The sequence below is a fragment of the Octopus sinensis genome, linkage group LG2 (assembly GCF_006345805.1).
Source record: "Octopus sinensis linkage group LG2, ASM634580v1, whole genome shotgun sequence".
NCBI lineage: Eukaryota > Metazoa > Mollusca > Cephalopoda > Octopoda > Octopodidae > Octopus > Octopus sinensis.
Genome location: NC_042998.1, coordinates 109,809,884 through 109,827,650, shown reverse-complemented (window position 1 = coordinate 109,827,650; position 17,767 = coordinate 109,809,884). Strand labels below are relative to the sequence as shown.

General features: G+C 32.8%; 1 protein-coding gene across 7 annotated transcripts in view; it reads left to right on the top strand.

Moving 5' to 3' along the window:
• LOC115225598 (putative carbonic anhydrase-like protein 2) overlaps window positions 1–17,767 on the top strand; it is a 615,762-nt gene that overhangs the window by 430,258 nt on the left and 167,737 nt on the right. For all 7 annotated transcript variants that reach the window (XM_036498909.1, XM_036498897.1, XM_036498895.1 and 4 more), the window contains one exon: window positions 17,155–17,291. In XM_036498909.1, the coding sequence (XP_036354802.1) occupies window positions 17,155–17,291 (137 nt within the window). The remainder of the gene's footprint in view (window positions 1–17,154; window positions 17,292–17,767) is intronic.

Below are 17,767 nucleotides of genomic sequence, written 5' to 3'. Positions count from 1 at the left end.
TCATTACATTCACATATTCTGGGTACTTCCAAGACAAGATCTAATTACCTTAGGTTTGAAAGATTATTTGATAGATTACCCTTCATTCACTTCAGCATTCAGGTCACTACCGGATACTATATTTTCACTTCCCTCTAAACTAGATTTTAATCTGCTTTTCTTAATTTGCTGGCTGAATATCAGCTCAGCCTAAATCATCTTCACAACGCTACTACTTCACACTTTCCAAATTTCCCATTTTTTAAGAAGCAAACATATTTGTGTTTCACATTTAACTATGTAAGCATCTACGCCACATTCAAAATATTATCTACCTTATTCATATTCTAGCCTATAGAAGGCTGTGATACAGCTGAATGATCTGTTCTTACAAGTCAATCAAATTTGTATGATAAAGAAAGGAAGAATAATATAACATAAGAGAGAAGGGTAAAAGAAACTAATACATTTCGTTCAGAAAAGTGGGAAATAGGTACCAAGAGATATATTTCTAAATATGTCTAGGCTGCTCGATTTTTTCCTCTAGTCCAGATCTTCTGACAAATAAATACGATATATAGACTTATTAAACACACAGATGTGACTCCGTATAGGTATTTATATTTTAGTTTAATAACACATCAACCTTGTACCAATATTCTAAGTTGTGAAATTCATATTCTTGTTAAGATTTTCTATAAAGTAGCTCTAAGTATCTTCATTTCGGTAGCTTGAAGGTAGTCCTTTTTTAGCCTTTAACGAAAAACGAAACTAGTAGGTCCGATCCTCATTGTACGCTGTCGAAAGCCTGTGATTTGAGAATAGCATTTTCTTTCTCAGTTAAACTAAATTAGTCTTTTCAACCTTTGAACCCTCAACTACTGATGGCTTTGTAGGGGTACCATCATATCATGCAGTATGCATCGTGTAATGTAGTGAACACCATCCTTCTCCAGGCGTAACAACAGCGGATAAGTGCAAGAAAAAGGGAGGTATCGACTCCAATATTTAGTACTATATTCACTGATAGGATGGAAAGTAAGGTTGATCTCGTCGCGAGTTTGGCTCAGGTCGCAGAGACCCGGGACACAAAGCAAGATATTCTACTCATTACTAAAACTAACCTCTCTATCAATTCACCGCCTCAGATTAAATATCATCTCTTTACTGAACATATTTACATATATATTATGAAACCAACAGATATAGCTCTGGATTCAGGTTTATTAACAAATAAAAATGCTTTTTTAATTGTCGTAGGAAAATTTCTAACAATTGTAGATGCTCAGCAGTTATAGCGGTGACTATTTTGACGTGTATTACAAACATTATAAACATATTGGCCAATATGCCCTTCATTTTTAAAGATTGTAATGTGTGATTTAATGGAGATATATCTGTTGTCTTCTCATAGAATGAGTAACCATTTAGAGATTAAACTTATGTGATACTTGTTTTGCTTAATCCTGAGTCAGCCCTATTTAGACAGACCTACGTCCATATGTATCGCTGTTCTGACCATCTTGTATTTTATTCTGACGATGTATGTATGACAATATTATTCAATGTGTCTTTTTGTTATTTTGTTAACGAAATTTGGTTGTTATTTCTAGCAGGCTAGTTGACCACGTAGATACTGAACCCAGTATAGTGAAACGTTAAGCTAAAAGGACAGTGCAGTGTAGTGGAATATATCTGTATGTTTTACAAATAATTAAACATCCGACTGCCAGTAAAGAGAAGCTGATGCTGAAGCGACAGGCAGGGGTCTCCAGTGTAAATGTTATTCTATTGGTTGTCTCTTCACAACATATATTAAAATATAACTTAAATAATGATCACAAAGAGAAGAAGATTCGTAAACATCGGAATCGAATAAACAATTAATAATGATAAGTCGGCTGCATAATTTATAGATGAATTATTTACACATGATCGACAAACTAAAATTGGAACGATACAGCGAAGATAATAGAGTTTTATGAGGAATCAAGCAGAATATATTTCTATTTCGTTAGTTATTTATTTTTTGGTTTTTTGTTTTGTTTGCTTTACCTCTTTCGAAGCTCCGTCTACAATTTATCAATGTCTATTCCTGCTAAGTCCCATCTTTTTTTTTTTATTCAAACTTTCTATCTTGTCTTTTCTTCTATAATTTCTCCTCCTTTTCTTGTTTCTTCATCATGCCCTGTCTGTTTCTCTCTTTCTTTCCTCCTTCCTCTACTTCTTTTTCTCGTATTAATTTTCTCTCCTAACAACCCATCTCTCTCGCTTTCGAATTCCCTTTCTTTATAATGTGTATGTATAATCAGTTATTTATATAAAATGGGGTTTAAAGTTTAAAGTAAAACTGAAAATTAAAGATGAAATGATAAAATCAAGACAGTTAAAAAGAGAGGGAAGAAGAAACATAAAAAAAGTTGTAGCTAAGAACAAAACTGATAGTTTAGAAGTTTTCAAACAGCTGGCTTTAAAGAAACTTGAAGAAATGATGAGATTTAATATAAAGAAGAATTAAAAGGTGATACAAAGGAAAGCAGGAGTTATATAGTAAAACAAAGACACAAGAGTTGAGATCGAGATAGAGAGATGATAAAACATAATGGGAATAGATTTATACAAAAAAAAATTTTGTGATATTGTAAGATTGCTATTGTTTCTTCTATTTTTCAGTGCCTTTGTGTTTACTGAAATAATATTTGCACATAAATATTACTATATATATATACATATTATATATATATATATATATATATATATATATATATATATATTATATATACATATTTATATATATATATATATATATATATATATATATATATATATTTCATACATAATATATACATAATAAATATATACATGTTTACTACACACACTCACACATACATATATATTATTGTGCTTCAAAATTTACTAAGAAGTAAAAAAAAATATTTAATCCGATGCAATTTTTTTTTAATTAATCTATGTCAACAAAATGAATCACCAAGCTTTTGTGTAGTGCACTTCAATCATAACACAAACCCCCATTGCTTCATTGTTTTGTTTTATATAAATAATCTATTATTTCAATAGCTTATATTTTGATTGAAAAAAAATACTCTACTATAAAAGTCTATATTATTGTGTATATAAACCTACTTCATATATTTTCGTGCTTATGATTTGGAGAAGTGGTGTGGGATTATTTTTCAAAGCTAGCTACATCAAAAATAGAATTATTTTAAGTAAAATAATAATGTAATAAAGGACATATTTGAAGCTACAGAAGTGTCGATAAATTGCAGTAGAGCATATTTCACATATATTTCTGCAAACTATTCCAGCCGCATGTAATGCTTCAAAACGTTGTCCCCGACAACGTTTTACTCTGTTGAATTACTCAGACATTTAACACTCAAAGATGTTCCTAGATATAATCACATTTTTTACTATACTCACAATCTTTAAACGTATTTCTTCATAAAGTTCTTCTATAATTCTCCTATTGGCGCATGCTTTCATGTTTGGCTAAGAAGCTCGCTTTGCAACCTTCGGGTTTAATCCTTGGGCAAGTACCATCTACTATAGCACCCCACGCCCCAGCAGATCGACAAATGTCTTGTGACTGAATTTGTTATTTGAAAGCCCATCGTGTGTATTACTAACCACTGCGTGGCACCTTTGGCAAGTCTCTTCTACTATAGCCACGAACCGGTTAAAGTCTTGACAGTGGATTTGGTAGACGGAAACCGAAAGAAACCTGTCATATGTGTGTATGTGTCTGTATGTGCGTGTGTGTGGAATGTATACTCTTTACTCTTTTACTTGTTTCAGTCATTTGACTGCGGCCATGCTGGAGCACCGCCTTTAATCGAGCAACTCGACCCCGGGACTTATTCTTTTTGTAAGCCCAGTACTTATTCTATCGGGCTCTTTTGCCGAACCGCTAAGTAACGGGGACATAAACACACCAGCATCGGTTGTCAAGCGATGCTAGAGGTACAAACACAGACACACAAACACACACACGCATATATATATATATATATATATATATATATATATATATATATACGACGGGCTTCTTTTCAGTTTCCGTTTACCAAATCCACCCACAAGGCTTTGGTCGGCCCTAGGCTATAGTAGAACACACTTGCCCAAGGTGCCACGCCGTAGGTCTGAATCCGGGACCATGTGGTTGGTAAACAAGCTACTTACCACACAGCCACTCCTGCGCCTGTATATGTATATGTGTATATACTCCTGTATAAGTGTATATAAGTTTTTTTTTTCATGCATGTGTGTACGTGTGCGTGTTTGAGTATCGTGTTTGTATATTAGGGAGTGCTGCGTGGGGATGGTAGTATATGTGTGCATGTGTGTTTTTATGTGAGTGTGTGTTTTTAAGACTGGATCTAAAAGGTTAGTAGCAGCAGAGAGTAGCAGTAGCAGGATGTGGCGTCTAGAGGTTGATGTGTATGTGTGTGAGTGCATGTGTGTCACTGTGTAAGCATGTGTTTATGTGTGTACGTATGGATGTACATACTGGTGAATATCGGTGTGTGCGAGGAGTTTTCTGAACGTGCTTATGATTATATGCAAACGTGTGTGTGTGTGTGTGTGTGTGTTTCTGGGGATGCATATCTCGTAGATGTTCAGTAAATCTGTCGGCTACACGGCGGCCAGACAGTCCAACATATAAAGACCCGCAAATGGTACATTTATGAGAATACTTGATGCCAGATGACATGCATGAGAAAGTGTCGCGGATGTGAACAGTGTGTTGGTTGGTTCCAGTGAGAGAAGCGGAGTTTAATTATGAACAGCCAGGTGTAGCACCAGAGTCTGAAGCAAGGGAAGGATAGGTAGAATTGGGGGAGGAGAGGGAGTTACGAACCAATGGTCGACGTAGGTTTCAGGCGAATTTAAAGGGGAAGGGGTGTTGGGGAAAACAGGGACGGTGGTAGGATAAGACTGGAGAAATTGGAAGGCACATAGGATATTTCGGCAAAGGAGTAGTGTAGAAGAAACTACTTACCAAACAGCAAAAATTATAATTGTCTGCATTTGCGTAAAGTTATCTAGATATAAAATTTCAAATTACTTTCTTAATCTGAAAGTCACCGAAACTTCTGTCTTTGAAAATATCAAACATAGCCACTCAATTTGGTACTTAAGAAATGTATTATAATGCAGGGTTTTTTTCTTATTAAAAACTGTAATTGTTAATGCATCGCATTAGCCATTATTGTAAGCTTTATGACACACACACACACACACACACACACCACATACACACACATACACGCATATATAAGGATAAGATCGTTATTTAAAATACCGATCATATCAAGTGGCCAGCATGGGAATAAAAGCTTTAAAGGTAATAATTATCATTTAAATTATAATTAAAGTTGTCTAAAAGATAACACCATGCTAGAGACTCTAAAACCATATGAAGTAATTCATACAGCACCAGGAGAAAAGACAAAGAGACAAATAAACTAGCAAAAAATTATTAGATTTAATAATAATTATTGCCTATATATATATATATATATATATATAATATATATATATATATATATATATATATATATATACGACGGGCTTCTTTCAGTTTCCGTCTACCAAATCCACTCACAAGGCTTTGGTCGGCCCGAGGCTATACTAGAAGACACTTGCCTAAGATGCCATACAGTGGGACTGAACCCGGAACCATGTGGTTCGTAAGCAAGCTACTTACCACATAGCTACTCCTGCGCCTATATCTATGTTTTAAACGTTAAACTTATTTCTTTACGCAGAAGCATTGCTGTGTTTAATTTGGAATACAAAATAAATCACAATGATTACTCGCCTCGTCCTAGCAATAGAAACATTATTTACTTAGAGTATTGGAGCTGAATTGCTCCCAAATGTAGTACCACAATGCTTTTCTACATCTAAATTCCTTGTTAAATATTATGCTCCTTTTTAACTGACAAGGAATGTAATTTGTTTATGTATACAACCACTTAATACACGAAAATATTCTAACGAAATATTTTGTCAATTTATGTATTTATATGCATATTAATCTGTCTGCAGACTTTTGTATGTTGACATGAAATCCATTGTAACAATATAGTCAGTGAGAAGCAATGTTAATGGCTTTTGCGGACCCTTACAGAGTGATCAGTTTAATATGACCATTTTCGGCAGGAATATCTGATTATAAAAAAAAGAAAAAAAAATTTGCAAATAACTGAGGTTCTGCTTCGAATGACTGCAAAAGAGAAAAATCTTCAAAATGTACTCAAGAACCACGTGGTGGTGTTGAACAAAGAAATTTTAGGTATTAATATAATCAAGAATGATACTTATTTATTTTAGATTTGTAAGCTACTTTTGGAAATAATTTTATTTCTAAAGAGAGTTATTGCAGGCTTTTATTGGTTTTAATATTGTTGCACTAGCTTCGACTGGGAAAAAATTTGTCTGTAAACATTCAAATGTTCAGAATTTGTGAAATAAAATATTGACGTTTTTATGATACAGACGATACAATTCTGAATGCGGTTATAAGTGAGTATGTTATTCTGCACAATGATACTACATGAAGAATTTTAACTAGAAATTGAAACTAAAAGAAGCAAATATTTCCTTTATTTTTCTGTTCTTTCCATCTCTGTCATGTACTGCATTTCTGAAATATGTCCAATACAATATCAGAGAATGAATGCTACAGTTTAAATCTAAACGGACTATTTTGTAGCTATATTTATTGATATTTGTAACTATTTAGTTTTACCTGCCTCCTTATTATGAGATATATAGATATATAGTACAATCTCAGAAACCTCTAGCAAAAATTTTAAAATTCAGACATACGGTGGAGAGATTTGTAGCTGACGACTTTTGAAGATCTCACACTATTAGGGGCTGATTTATCATTGGTTGCCCAGATTCCTAAAGTATCCCACGCTAGCACTATGATAAGATCTATCCAATAATCTTCAGGTGGCAGAAAGAAAGTTTTCATCATATATCAGCAATACTGTTACATGGCAAGTACTTCTATAACAGTTATATTTCAGCGTTTATGGACAAACCATTGACGATTCAATCCCTCAATGATAAGAATAAAGATATGATACTTATGTTGGACAGTTTTTGTGATAAACAATGCTGTGAAAACAATAAAAAATAAAACAAAATCATTTTAATTATAAATCCAGAATATTCTACGGTTAATGAATATGAACCCAGAATTAATATCTTTTCTTGTGATATTACAATAATATTCTTCTAAAAAGGATCACATCCGAGATAATACATATGACGAATATAAAGGTTCACTTATCCGGAAAAGAATCAATTTGTATTTCAGATGATCTTAAAATGAAATACTTATTAAACCTTTTGAAGGATGAATAGTGCAATTTTCCAACCTTTGCCTGTCGTGTCGCCCAATACTTATACAAGCAAATGGGAGTAAAAACACATTTATCTGTTTATTGAAATTTTAGTAGAAAATTTGTCTAAATAAAGGGAAAAAAATATTGAAGTAAATTTGTTGAGGCGATTCTAGACGACTGACAAGAGAAGGAGTGTTCTTGCAGTTGCAATTGGAATTTATCAAATTTCAATACTCAGTTGTTTACCGAAATATGCGCAATCATTCAAGTAGGAAAAAGGAAAACTATAAAATTATTATTAATAAAATGAATGTTAGAACAAAGAAACATATAAAATTCTCAAAGAGAAAGTATGAAAATGTGAATATTACCAGCTGCTTGCTGACAAAAGATGAAATAGCTATTGTCTTTGCAAAATGATTTATAAGAAGTACTTATGTTTAATGGAACCCAGTTTTTCTCATATTCATTAATTGAAATTATATAAGAGTAAAATAACGTTTTGCTTATTTTAATCAAACATTATCCGTAAAATAACATAATGCATTGAAATGTTGGTGCTTCAAGCAAGCGCTTTACTTGAAGTAATATTAGCACAACTGTTTTCTGTCTCTCATAATATGTAAGACAGAAACATATATTTGTGTAGATACAATGTACATTGATGCAAATAATTGCACAGTATACATAATAATTAAGTCATTTACGAGATAATGTAATGAAGTGAACATATTGAGCGGTACCATTAAATACCTCTTCATGCAAACATGTAATGGAAAATACATATACTGAAATAGTTTCTCTTTGCTTTATCCGAATAAATAGGAGTAATTGGATCTTAATATTACTATCTATTACAGCACTCAACAATTAAGATGCGCGTCTTTCAATTTACAAAACTGTACCTTACCCCGGTACCTATTCACAAATTATTAAAGTGAATAACTTCAATTTTAACATCAGTATCAGAGTAAATTATCGATCCACTATTGAAGAAGAAAGACCGTATTTTTGTTCGGCTAGTAAGTTGGTATATCTATAAATATAAAACTGCTGTGAGATATAAACATGAAACCAACATACAGAAATACATATAGTTCACTACCGGACCTCACACTTATAATGTAAACATACTAAAATATCAAACCAAGTATTATTTGTTCTTCTGTTGTGATTCAGTTCTGTAGTGACTCATCTGTGTGGCAAATATGGCTGAGAAAAATATGTTGACGACATGTATGGGAATCTTTTATTTTCTTTACTTAACACTGTTAGTTCTAACACATGACCCGAAACTACTATTATGTCCAGTCATTTAACTGTTCTGGAATATAAATTTATGGGGTCTCTTTACTATGATAAGCAATAAGAACGACGAGTAGAAATGTATCTCTTGGGAAAATTATGCGTTATTAATACACATACACACAAACGTACACACACGTGCACACACACAGACACGCACACAAACACACACACACACACACATATATATATATATATTCATATATATATATATACATACATACATAAACACACATAGCGAAACACACATGTATATACATACATATGAGTATATATGCATTTATATGCAGATATATATATTCACACACACACATATATATATATATATATATATATAATATATATATATATATATATATATATATATATATATGTACATAGACATGCATACATATATATGTGCATATAAATATGCACATGTATAAATGTGTGTGTATGTAAGAGTACATGTACATATGTATATATGTATGCTCAATGGATTAGAATAACACAAACATGGCCAAATCAGTTTATTACAGATTTTAATATCTACTGGCTGTTCAATATTTTAAGAGAAATATGTTTATGGGTGGTATATGCAATGAAAGAAAGAAATCTGAATGAGACTTCAGTTTATGGTTGGTTGGAGATTAGTTACTTATGGTACTGAGGGCTGATTACAAAAACGCTGTTTGATGGAACGCCATGATCATATTGTAGTATACTAACATAATATCGAAAGAAAGATTAATATCTGAAAATCTCCATTACTTACGAAACAAATGCCAAGCGCAAAGACATTCCGCTAAAAGAGGTTGACGTCGGTATGGAATCCGATTATATAGTACTCTTTATGCTCTCACATCAGTTCGTTTACAGTAAAAATGGAAAATATTCTCATATTCGTATAGCAATTCTCATATAATTTTTATGTTTCTGCAATAAATATGTTACATTGTTCTTTCATTGCCATTGCATGGCGGTTTTGAGTTTGCTTTAAATTTTCATATATCTACCGTCTCCCTATTTAATTCCTTCCTTTGCTGGAAGTCTACAAAATCTACAAACGCCAAACTTAGGGCTACATACAACTAGAGAGTATCATTCGCCATCATAAATAATATTTTTCACTAATAATGTGTCGTATTAACCAGCTGAGTTGTGTAAATTTATGTCAGGCCTTTGTCCAACGTCATCTCAAAAATATTCTTTTCTTGTGAGTGACTGCATGTATTCGTCTCCGAACTTTATTAACAGCCTATTGTATCAGCGTCTACTTCATATGCATGTGTGAATGAGAGAGTGCATGTGTAAGAGAGAAAGTGTGTATGTGTAAGAGAGAGGGTATGTGTGTATGTCTATGTGTATGTTTGTGTGTATGCGTTTAAGTAAGAGCTGAGTGCAAAGGAAAGAGAGGGAGATATACATCTTGTCTTGCCGAAGCGATACGTTTAACGGCATCGGATTATGAAGATATTAGCCGTCTATGGAATGATTGCTGTTTTCCTAATCCATTGCGTTTTTGTCACTTAAACATTAGCCATTACCCCAAACTTCTTTCAAATTACATTAGACGTTTTATTGAGATCATTACAATAGTGTTACTTCATTTTTCCATAAATTGAGATGTGACGTGTAGAGTACATAACGGTCCCATTAAAATATTTGTAGGTTTTACTAAAACTCAAAAGTCTCTGATCTGGAAGTTGTTAGTAATACACAAACACAATTTGCCTCATCCTCAATATATAAATCATACCCGAGTACTGTGCTAGGGTAGTTTAACGGCAGCTGCAAAAATATTAAATCACTGATAACCCTTTCAGTGACACCAGCGCAATTAAAATGCTACAATTTTGCCTGTAGAAGCGATAACGATATCGATCTGGATTTTGAAAGGTTTAATCATATCTGTTTTGTATGGAATAATCAAGTAGTTTCAAATCCGATGCATTTTTCTCATTTAACCATTCGTTTAAAATCACCTTAAATAATTAAGTATTCCTAACAATGATTTATGGTAGTGTTACCTTATATTTGGATGAATGTGTTATATATATATATATTATATATATATATATATATATATATATATATATATATATATATATATATATATATACGGACACATACATACACACATACGAACACATACATACGTACACACTCACGCACACATATACGTATGTGTCTGTGAATGTACATATATATAAATGTATGTGCATTTATGTGTGTGTGTATCTACTCATGTGTTCGTATTTATGCTTGTGTCTGTACAATCCCTTAAAATTAAGGATGATGGTCTTCAGTATCATGAGTTACTGGCTAGCGTACTGAGGTGATGCAGTCCAATGCTTGCGACACATTGACAGCGAAGGCTGGAAGGCAACGCAGATTCTCACACTTAGATTCGTCGCATTCTTCTCTCTCCCCCTTATTGTCTCACAGTTTTTTCTGCAGGGTCATTCAAAACTCTCCATGTCTTTCATGAATGAAGAAGCAATATACTGTCTTGTGAGCTACGAAAGATTCTACGTTCATGTGGTATTTGAGTGTTACATTCAGGACATCCTTGAAACGTTTCAGATATCTTTCCTTTCTTCCTGCTCTTCCTCAGTTGGCCGTTTAAGATTTGCACGTAGAGTTCTTTGTTTTCCAAAAATACTATGTTCCGAGCACCCTGAAAATTTATTCTTGATAGTTGCTGAAGGTGCTCCAGAGCGCTAATGCTGCTTCTGTGATCCTACCATCTTGTGAATGATATGAAAGCAATCCTAGTAAAAGCTTCCTAATTGGATCGAATGTTAACAGTAGATTACCCTAATTTCTGATCTGTAGAAGAGGATGGAAGATGGCAACTTTCTTATTTTTGAGTAATTTCATATCCGTCCAACTGTCACAGTTTGATAATATATATAGCTAGCGTTTGAATCCGCACTAAAGCATATCTTGCTCATTTCAAAATATGTTCAATATCGCAATCGAATATTAGTGAATGTCAATATTTGACTTCCCAGATAACAAGAACTGCGTCCTATTTGTCCTTTGTTCCATATTCATATTCCTTGGAATTGAGGTTTAGCTATATGAAGGATGGCCATGATAAATATTGTAAAAAGCATTCGGATGATGACATAACCATTTTTAACTCGTGTGTAAAAGTTGATGGGCAATGTTTAGTTTCTACTGATCATAGAGAAGTTTTAGTATTGTAATGTACTTAGCAAAGCTTCCAAATACGTAGGGCATCTTCTAAAACAGATGACATGAGATAGTATGGAAGACCTTTGTGAGATTTATGAAGCTATGTACAGGATATCATGTATTCGAGTATTTATATTGGAGCTTTTGTTGCGAAGACTGTTTCCACACTTCTTGATGGCCGAAAGACATTCTGAACATCGACCAAGAGTTTTCATCCTTTGATTTAAACCTTTCTGGCAATAGATAAGAGGAAGATCCCTCTGTAGCTGTTGTGGTCCTAATTTTCTTCTTTCTTTACAGATGATCGCAGTACTGTCATAGCTTAAATTGGGTGAATTGTCCTCATTTTCTAGATAATGACATGTAGCTGGAAACGGGGCTGTTATATTAATGATTTCGACTGAGATATTTTCCATACGCAAAGCTTCATCGATTTAGAAAATCTTATCAAGTACCACATGGGCATGTGTGCGTCTGTGTATGTTTGCGTGTGTGAAAGTATGTATGAATATCTGTATTTTTTTTACTTATATACTTGTCTACTCAAATGCATATGCATGTTTGTTTATGGCTGTAAGGGAGTTTCCACACTAAAGACTAAATTAGAAACAAATTTATCATATATTTCGTTTGGCATGTGTTGTAATGTTTTGCTTGATGTCTTATTCAAGCAATGCGGGTGAATACGTGTGTGCTTATGTAAGAACGTTTGGTAGAGTATGTATGTGTGCGTGTACCTATAACTAGATATAGGCGTGTGCGTATGTATAGCTAGGTAGATAATTAAACAGACAGAGAGACAGAGACAGACAGACAGACAGACAGACAGACAGACAGACAGACAGACAGATAGATAGATAGATAGATAGATAGATAGATAGATAGATAGATAGATAGATAGATAGATAGATAGAAGATGAAGCTTCCAACTCTTCTTAGTTGAGGAAGCGTAGAAAGTGAAACATGGATCGGAACAAGTAATAATGCGAAGGAGCTAAGTCCAGACAATATGCTAGTGTGGCATAAGTTCGAGTCCTTCATGTTCCTGATATTTATTCCGGGTCGTTCAAGCGGTATGACGTCATGCCTCGTCTTGCTGTTAACTAATACCGGGTGCTTTTTGCCGCCGTGCCAACTGTTTGAAGTAGGGGTTGACATCGATGGTTTGACCGTCTAAAACGAACTCGAAGTGAATTATTCCCTCACAATTGCACTAGACGCAGAGCGTTACTTTGTTTTCGAAATGCCCATGTTTCGCGACATGTTGTTTAAGCACTGCTTATGCACGTTTGGATTATGGAACAATAATCTCCTTCGGATTATTACTTGTTCCAAATCATGACACACTTCCTGCACTTGCGACACTTCATCGACTAAGAAGAGGTGGAAGTTTCTGTGAAGGAGTTTTTCGTCTCGAGGGACAACAAGTGGTATTAGCGTAGATTCAAAGAACTAGCAGAAAAGTGGCTTCAGTCGATGCAGCATGATGGCCTCTACTTTGAATACTAAGCTGCTTTTGTTGTAAGTTCACAAATAAACAAGTTACCAAAATATTTCAAAATATTTGACCCAACGCAATAAATAGTTAGAACTTCAGCCAAATGATAATATTGTTATTATACCATGATGCGGTCGCAGACGATATGTAATTCTTACTTTCTTATTTCTTTATTGCCCCCAAGGGGCTAAACATATAGGGGACAAACACGGACAGACAAAGGGATTAAGTCGATTAAATCGACCCCAGTGCGTAACTGGTACTTAATTTATCGACCCCGAAAGGATGAAAGGCAAAATCGGCCTCGGCGGAATTTGAACTCAGAACGTAGCGACAGACGAAATGCCTATTTCTTTACTACCCACACGAGGCTAAACACAGAGGGAACAAACAAGGACAGCCAAACGGATTAAGTCGATTATATCGACCCCAGTGCGTAATTGGTACTTATTTAATCGACCCCGAAAGGTTGAAACGCAAAGTCGACCTCGGCGGAATTTGAACTCAGAACGTAGCGCAGATAAAATACCGCTAAGCATTTCGCCCGACGTGCTAAGATTTCTGCCAGCTCACCACCTTTAGTAATCCTTACTTTCTGGCATAATACTTAGCCCATATTGTCTACTATTACATTACTTAATTACAATGAGTCATATTCTAACATTTTAAAATGATACTTAGCAAGAATGATTTTAACAAATTATGAATCAAAGCTAATAACTCTCCTCAGCCTATATCTTCTTTTAACTTATTATTCTTTGGCTAAAATCATTTCTTTCCTTTACTTCTCCATGTCTGATAGTTACATTATCCAAAATCCCCAACTTCGTCATTTGTGTCTTATAAGTTACTATTTTATTCCTATTTATGTTAACTATTATATTCTTTCACTTTGCAAAATATCGTTCCCTCAGCGCTCTTTCACAAACGCGAATATGAATCCAAATACTGTCTAATTATGCATTTATAAATAATATATATATACATATGCATATGAGTGTATATATATATATATACACATATATATATATATATATATATATATATATATATATATATATATAAATTAAATACATACACACACACATATATGGATATGTATACATATATATATATATGTATACTTATATATATATATATATATATATATATATATATATATATATATGTAAACATATACATATATATGTAAACATATACATATATATATACATATCTATACATATAAATATCAAACCATTTATAAATGTATGTGTTTATGCGTATATGTGTGTGTGCGCGGGTTTGTGTGTATGTAAGTATGTAGGTAGATAGGTAGGTATATATCTTTGACATTTTATTCGGGAGATGTTACTACTATATACTAAATACAGTAAGTTTTTTAAAAGTTTGGCGTCTGCTTGTCGAGCTGAGAACAAAAAAATAATCATTGCTATCGTTAGTAAATCTCCAGCATGATTACTAACATTAGAAGTTGTCACAGTGTTAAGTGAAAACATACAGTAGTATTTTCTTTGAGGAAATTAGTCACATTCTACTCACCTATCTTTACAAAAACCTTTTCACAGAGACTTTGTTTTCGCACTGTATTCCAAGCAAAACTTTTCAGTTATTTACTTGTATGTATATAATTATTTAAAGCAACAGTTAGTTGAAGAGCATACGACACTTTGGTTGTGAAGCCTTATTCGAGAAGATAGTTAGTTTTGCAGTTTATTTAATATTATTAGAGAATTTTCCCATCAATTTTGTTATATATATATGCTAAAATACATAAACTACCCAAAGTTCTACTAAGCTAATTTTAAAGCTCCGTCTGATTTCACACTCTAATCCTTTGGACATGACATTATGTATTTAAATTAATTTGATATATTACTAACTATATTATCTTCTAATACTATTATAGAGAAGTAAATGCTTTTACAATAACAATATTTATATTAGGAAGTCATATATAAATTGCAGTCATGTACATATATACACATACTTGCATACATACATGCATACATTGAAGCTTGAAATATTTCGTAAAATTCATATAATTTACAATAACATAACAAGAATAAATGATAGTTGAAATAAGAAATAGACTAGAAAATGGGAGAAACTTTAAGTGGCCCTTTGGTCTATTAGAAATAGGAACGAAATCTTCATCAAACCATACACTATCTTTTTAAGCTAGTTAAAGAGTTAAAATTACTAATGTCTGAATAAAACACTGGATATGCACGTCTAGAAAAATATTTTCATAATAGATCGGCTCAAAGAAGGCTTTCCTGGTAGCTATACAACAATACTAAAAACACATGGAAACGAAATAAATCTACTGGTTAATGAAACAAAGTGGAAAAGAATGTTTCTTAGTTTGACCCATGTAACGAAATATATTTTAAGTGTTTAAAAATATTGTTAGTTGGTTTGATTGTTTTACTATATTTCTCAGTTTGCAATAACTATAACCATCACTATAAATAAAATGTACGTATAATAATATTGTAATCTTATTTTATGGAATAAGTGTCTTGGTGTGTTTCTCAAGCCGTATTTTACGTTTAAATCTATTTTGAATCAGCTTATTAAGCATGATGTGTGTGAAGGAGTGTAGGCACATGGCTTAGTAGTTAGGGTATTGGACTCGTAAGATTGTGGTTTTGATTCCTGAAGCGGGCGATGCGTTGTGTTCTTGAGCAAACACTTCATTTCACGTTGCTCAGCTGACAAAAATCAGTAATTCTACGACGGACCGGCGTCCCATCCAGATGGGGAATATATACGCCATGAAACCGGAAAAACAGCCCTTATGAGTCGGTATGACTCGAGAAGGTAACTTCACTTTTTACCTATGATGTGAAGAAGATAGTCAAGCACGAGCTAAAGAGTGCTTTGAGCATGATGTGAAGTAAATGTTTCAAGAAGCTTGTAGCAGAAAATAGGGTTTAAGGTCTTGTTATAGGTTATTTTGAATTCCAAATAATATCCTCAAATCAAATCTTGAATGTTCTTATCAAAATAGAACAACTGTAGAATGACTTGTCTTTTTATAAACTATTGTGTGTTAGAATTACCACTGATTATTTATTTTTCAAAGTAATATGACTATCTTTGTAGAATATTTTCACACTGATAATAACGAAAGATAGCAATGCTAGAACCCTTAAATATTGTTAGGACCATTGTCACATGGCATTTGTTCGCTTTGAACATCTTAATCAAAAGTGAACGTGCTTGCATGTTTTTTTCCGTAAAGAACCAAAATCTTATTAAAGAAATAACACTCGATTTATTTCTGAAGCAATGGGTAATACATGATAATAAACTGTACAAGTATATCGATTTGGAAATTGCGATGAAGAGTGTGTTAATTGAAAACAAGAATAATTCCCTATAATAATTGGCGGAAATGTTTTTAAAAATGCAAACAAAAACCGAGGACTAATACATTTCCACATCAAACAGAAAACTGCACCCATTATATAGGGGACTTTCAATACAATAGAAGACGCGAAACCTAAAAGAATACTTTCAATATTATAGAAAGTAAGTCGCAGAAAGTTCAACTCGATAGTGCCGTAAAAAGACGCAATAATAATAATAATAATAATAATATAATAATAATAATAATAATAATAATAATAATAATAATAGCAACAATAATAATAACAACAACAACAACAATAATAGCAACTACAACAACAACAACAACAACAATAATAATAATAATAATAATAATAATAATAATAATAATAACAACAACAATAACAATAATAAATGATTATCAATATAATATTCTTATTTGTACAGGTCCAGAGTACTGGGGGAAAATCAACCCTGATTGGACGTTATGTGAAAAAGGCAAGCAACAGTCACCAGTTGATATTGATCCGAGATCATTAGTATATGATCCGAACTTAAGGCCATTTAAAATGGAAAAGAAGCGAGTAAGTTCATGTTTTCTATATCTCAATATTAAAACCCATCGAATTTTGATATACTTTGTTTATGACATCTCTTGAAATTTGTAAATAAAACCCCGCCATTTAATTTACTTCCACTGAATAAATTATTAAACGTGGAGTTTTGTGGACCCACATTGAATTTGGAAAGGAAGAAGTTTCGCGTTGACAAAAGTTCATTTAAATCTCCAAATTTAACATTACACTGATAAAACTCATTTGAAATATAGTGCCTAATAGATTATCTCAATAAAATACAACATTATTAAATACACAATTAAGTTGATTTTAATAACTTATTTCTATTCATAATGTTACCGTATTTAATATTCCGGTCTGCTAATTCTTTGATAATTTCCGAGAATTCATTTGGTTAATGTCTGTCTTTGACATGATGTCAATACACCATTAAACACAGAAGAGTAAATTTCAGCAATATGCTATTCTCATTACTAAATATT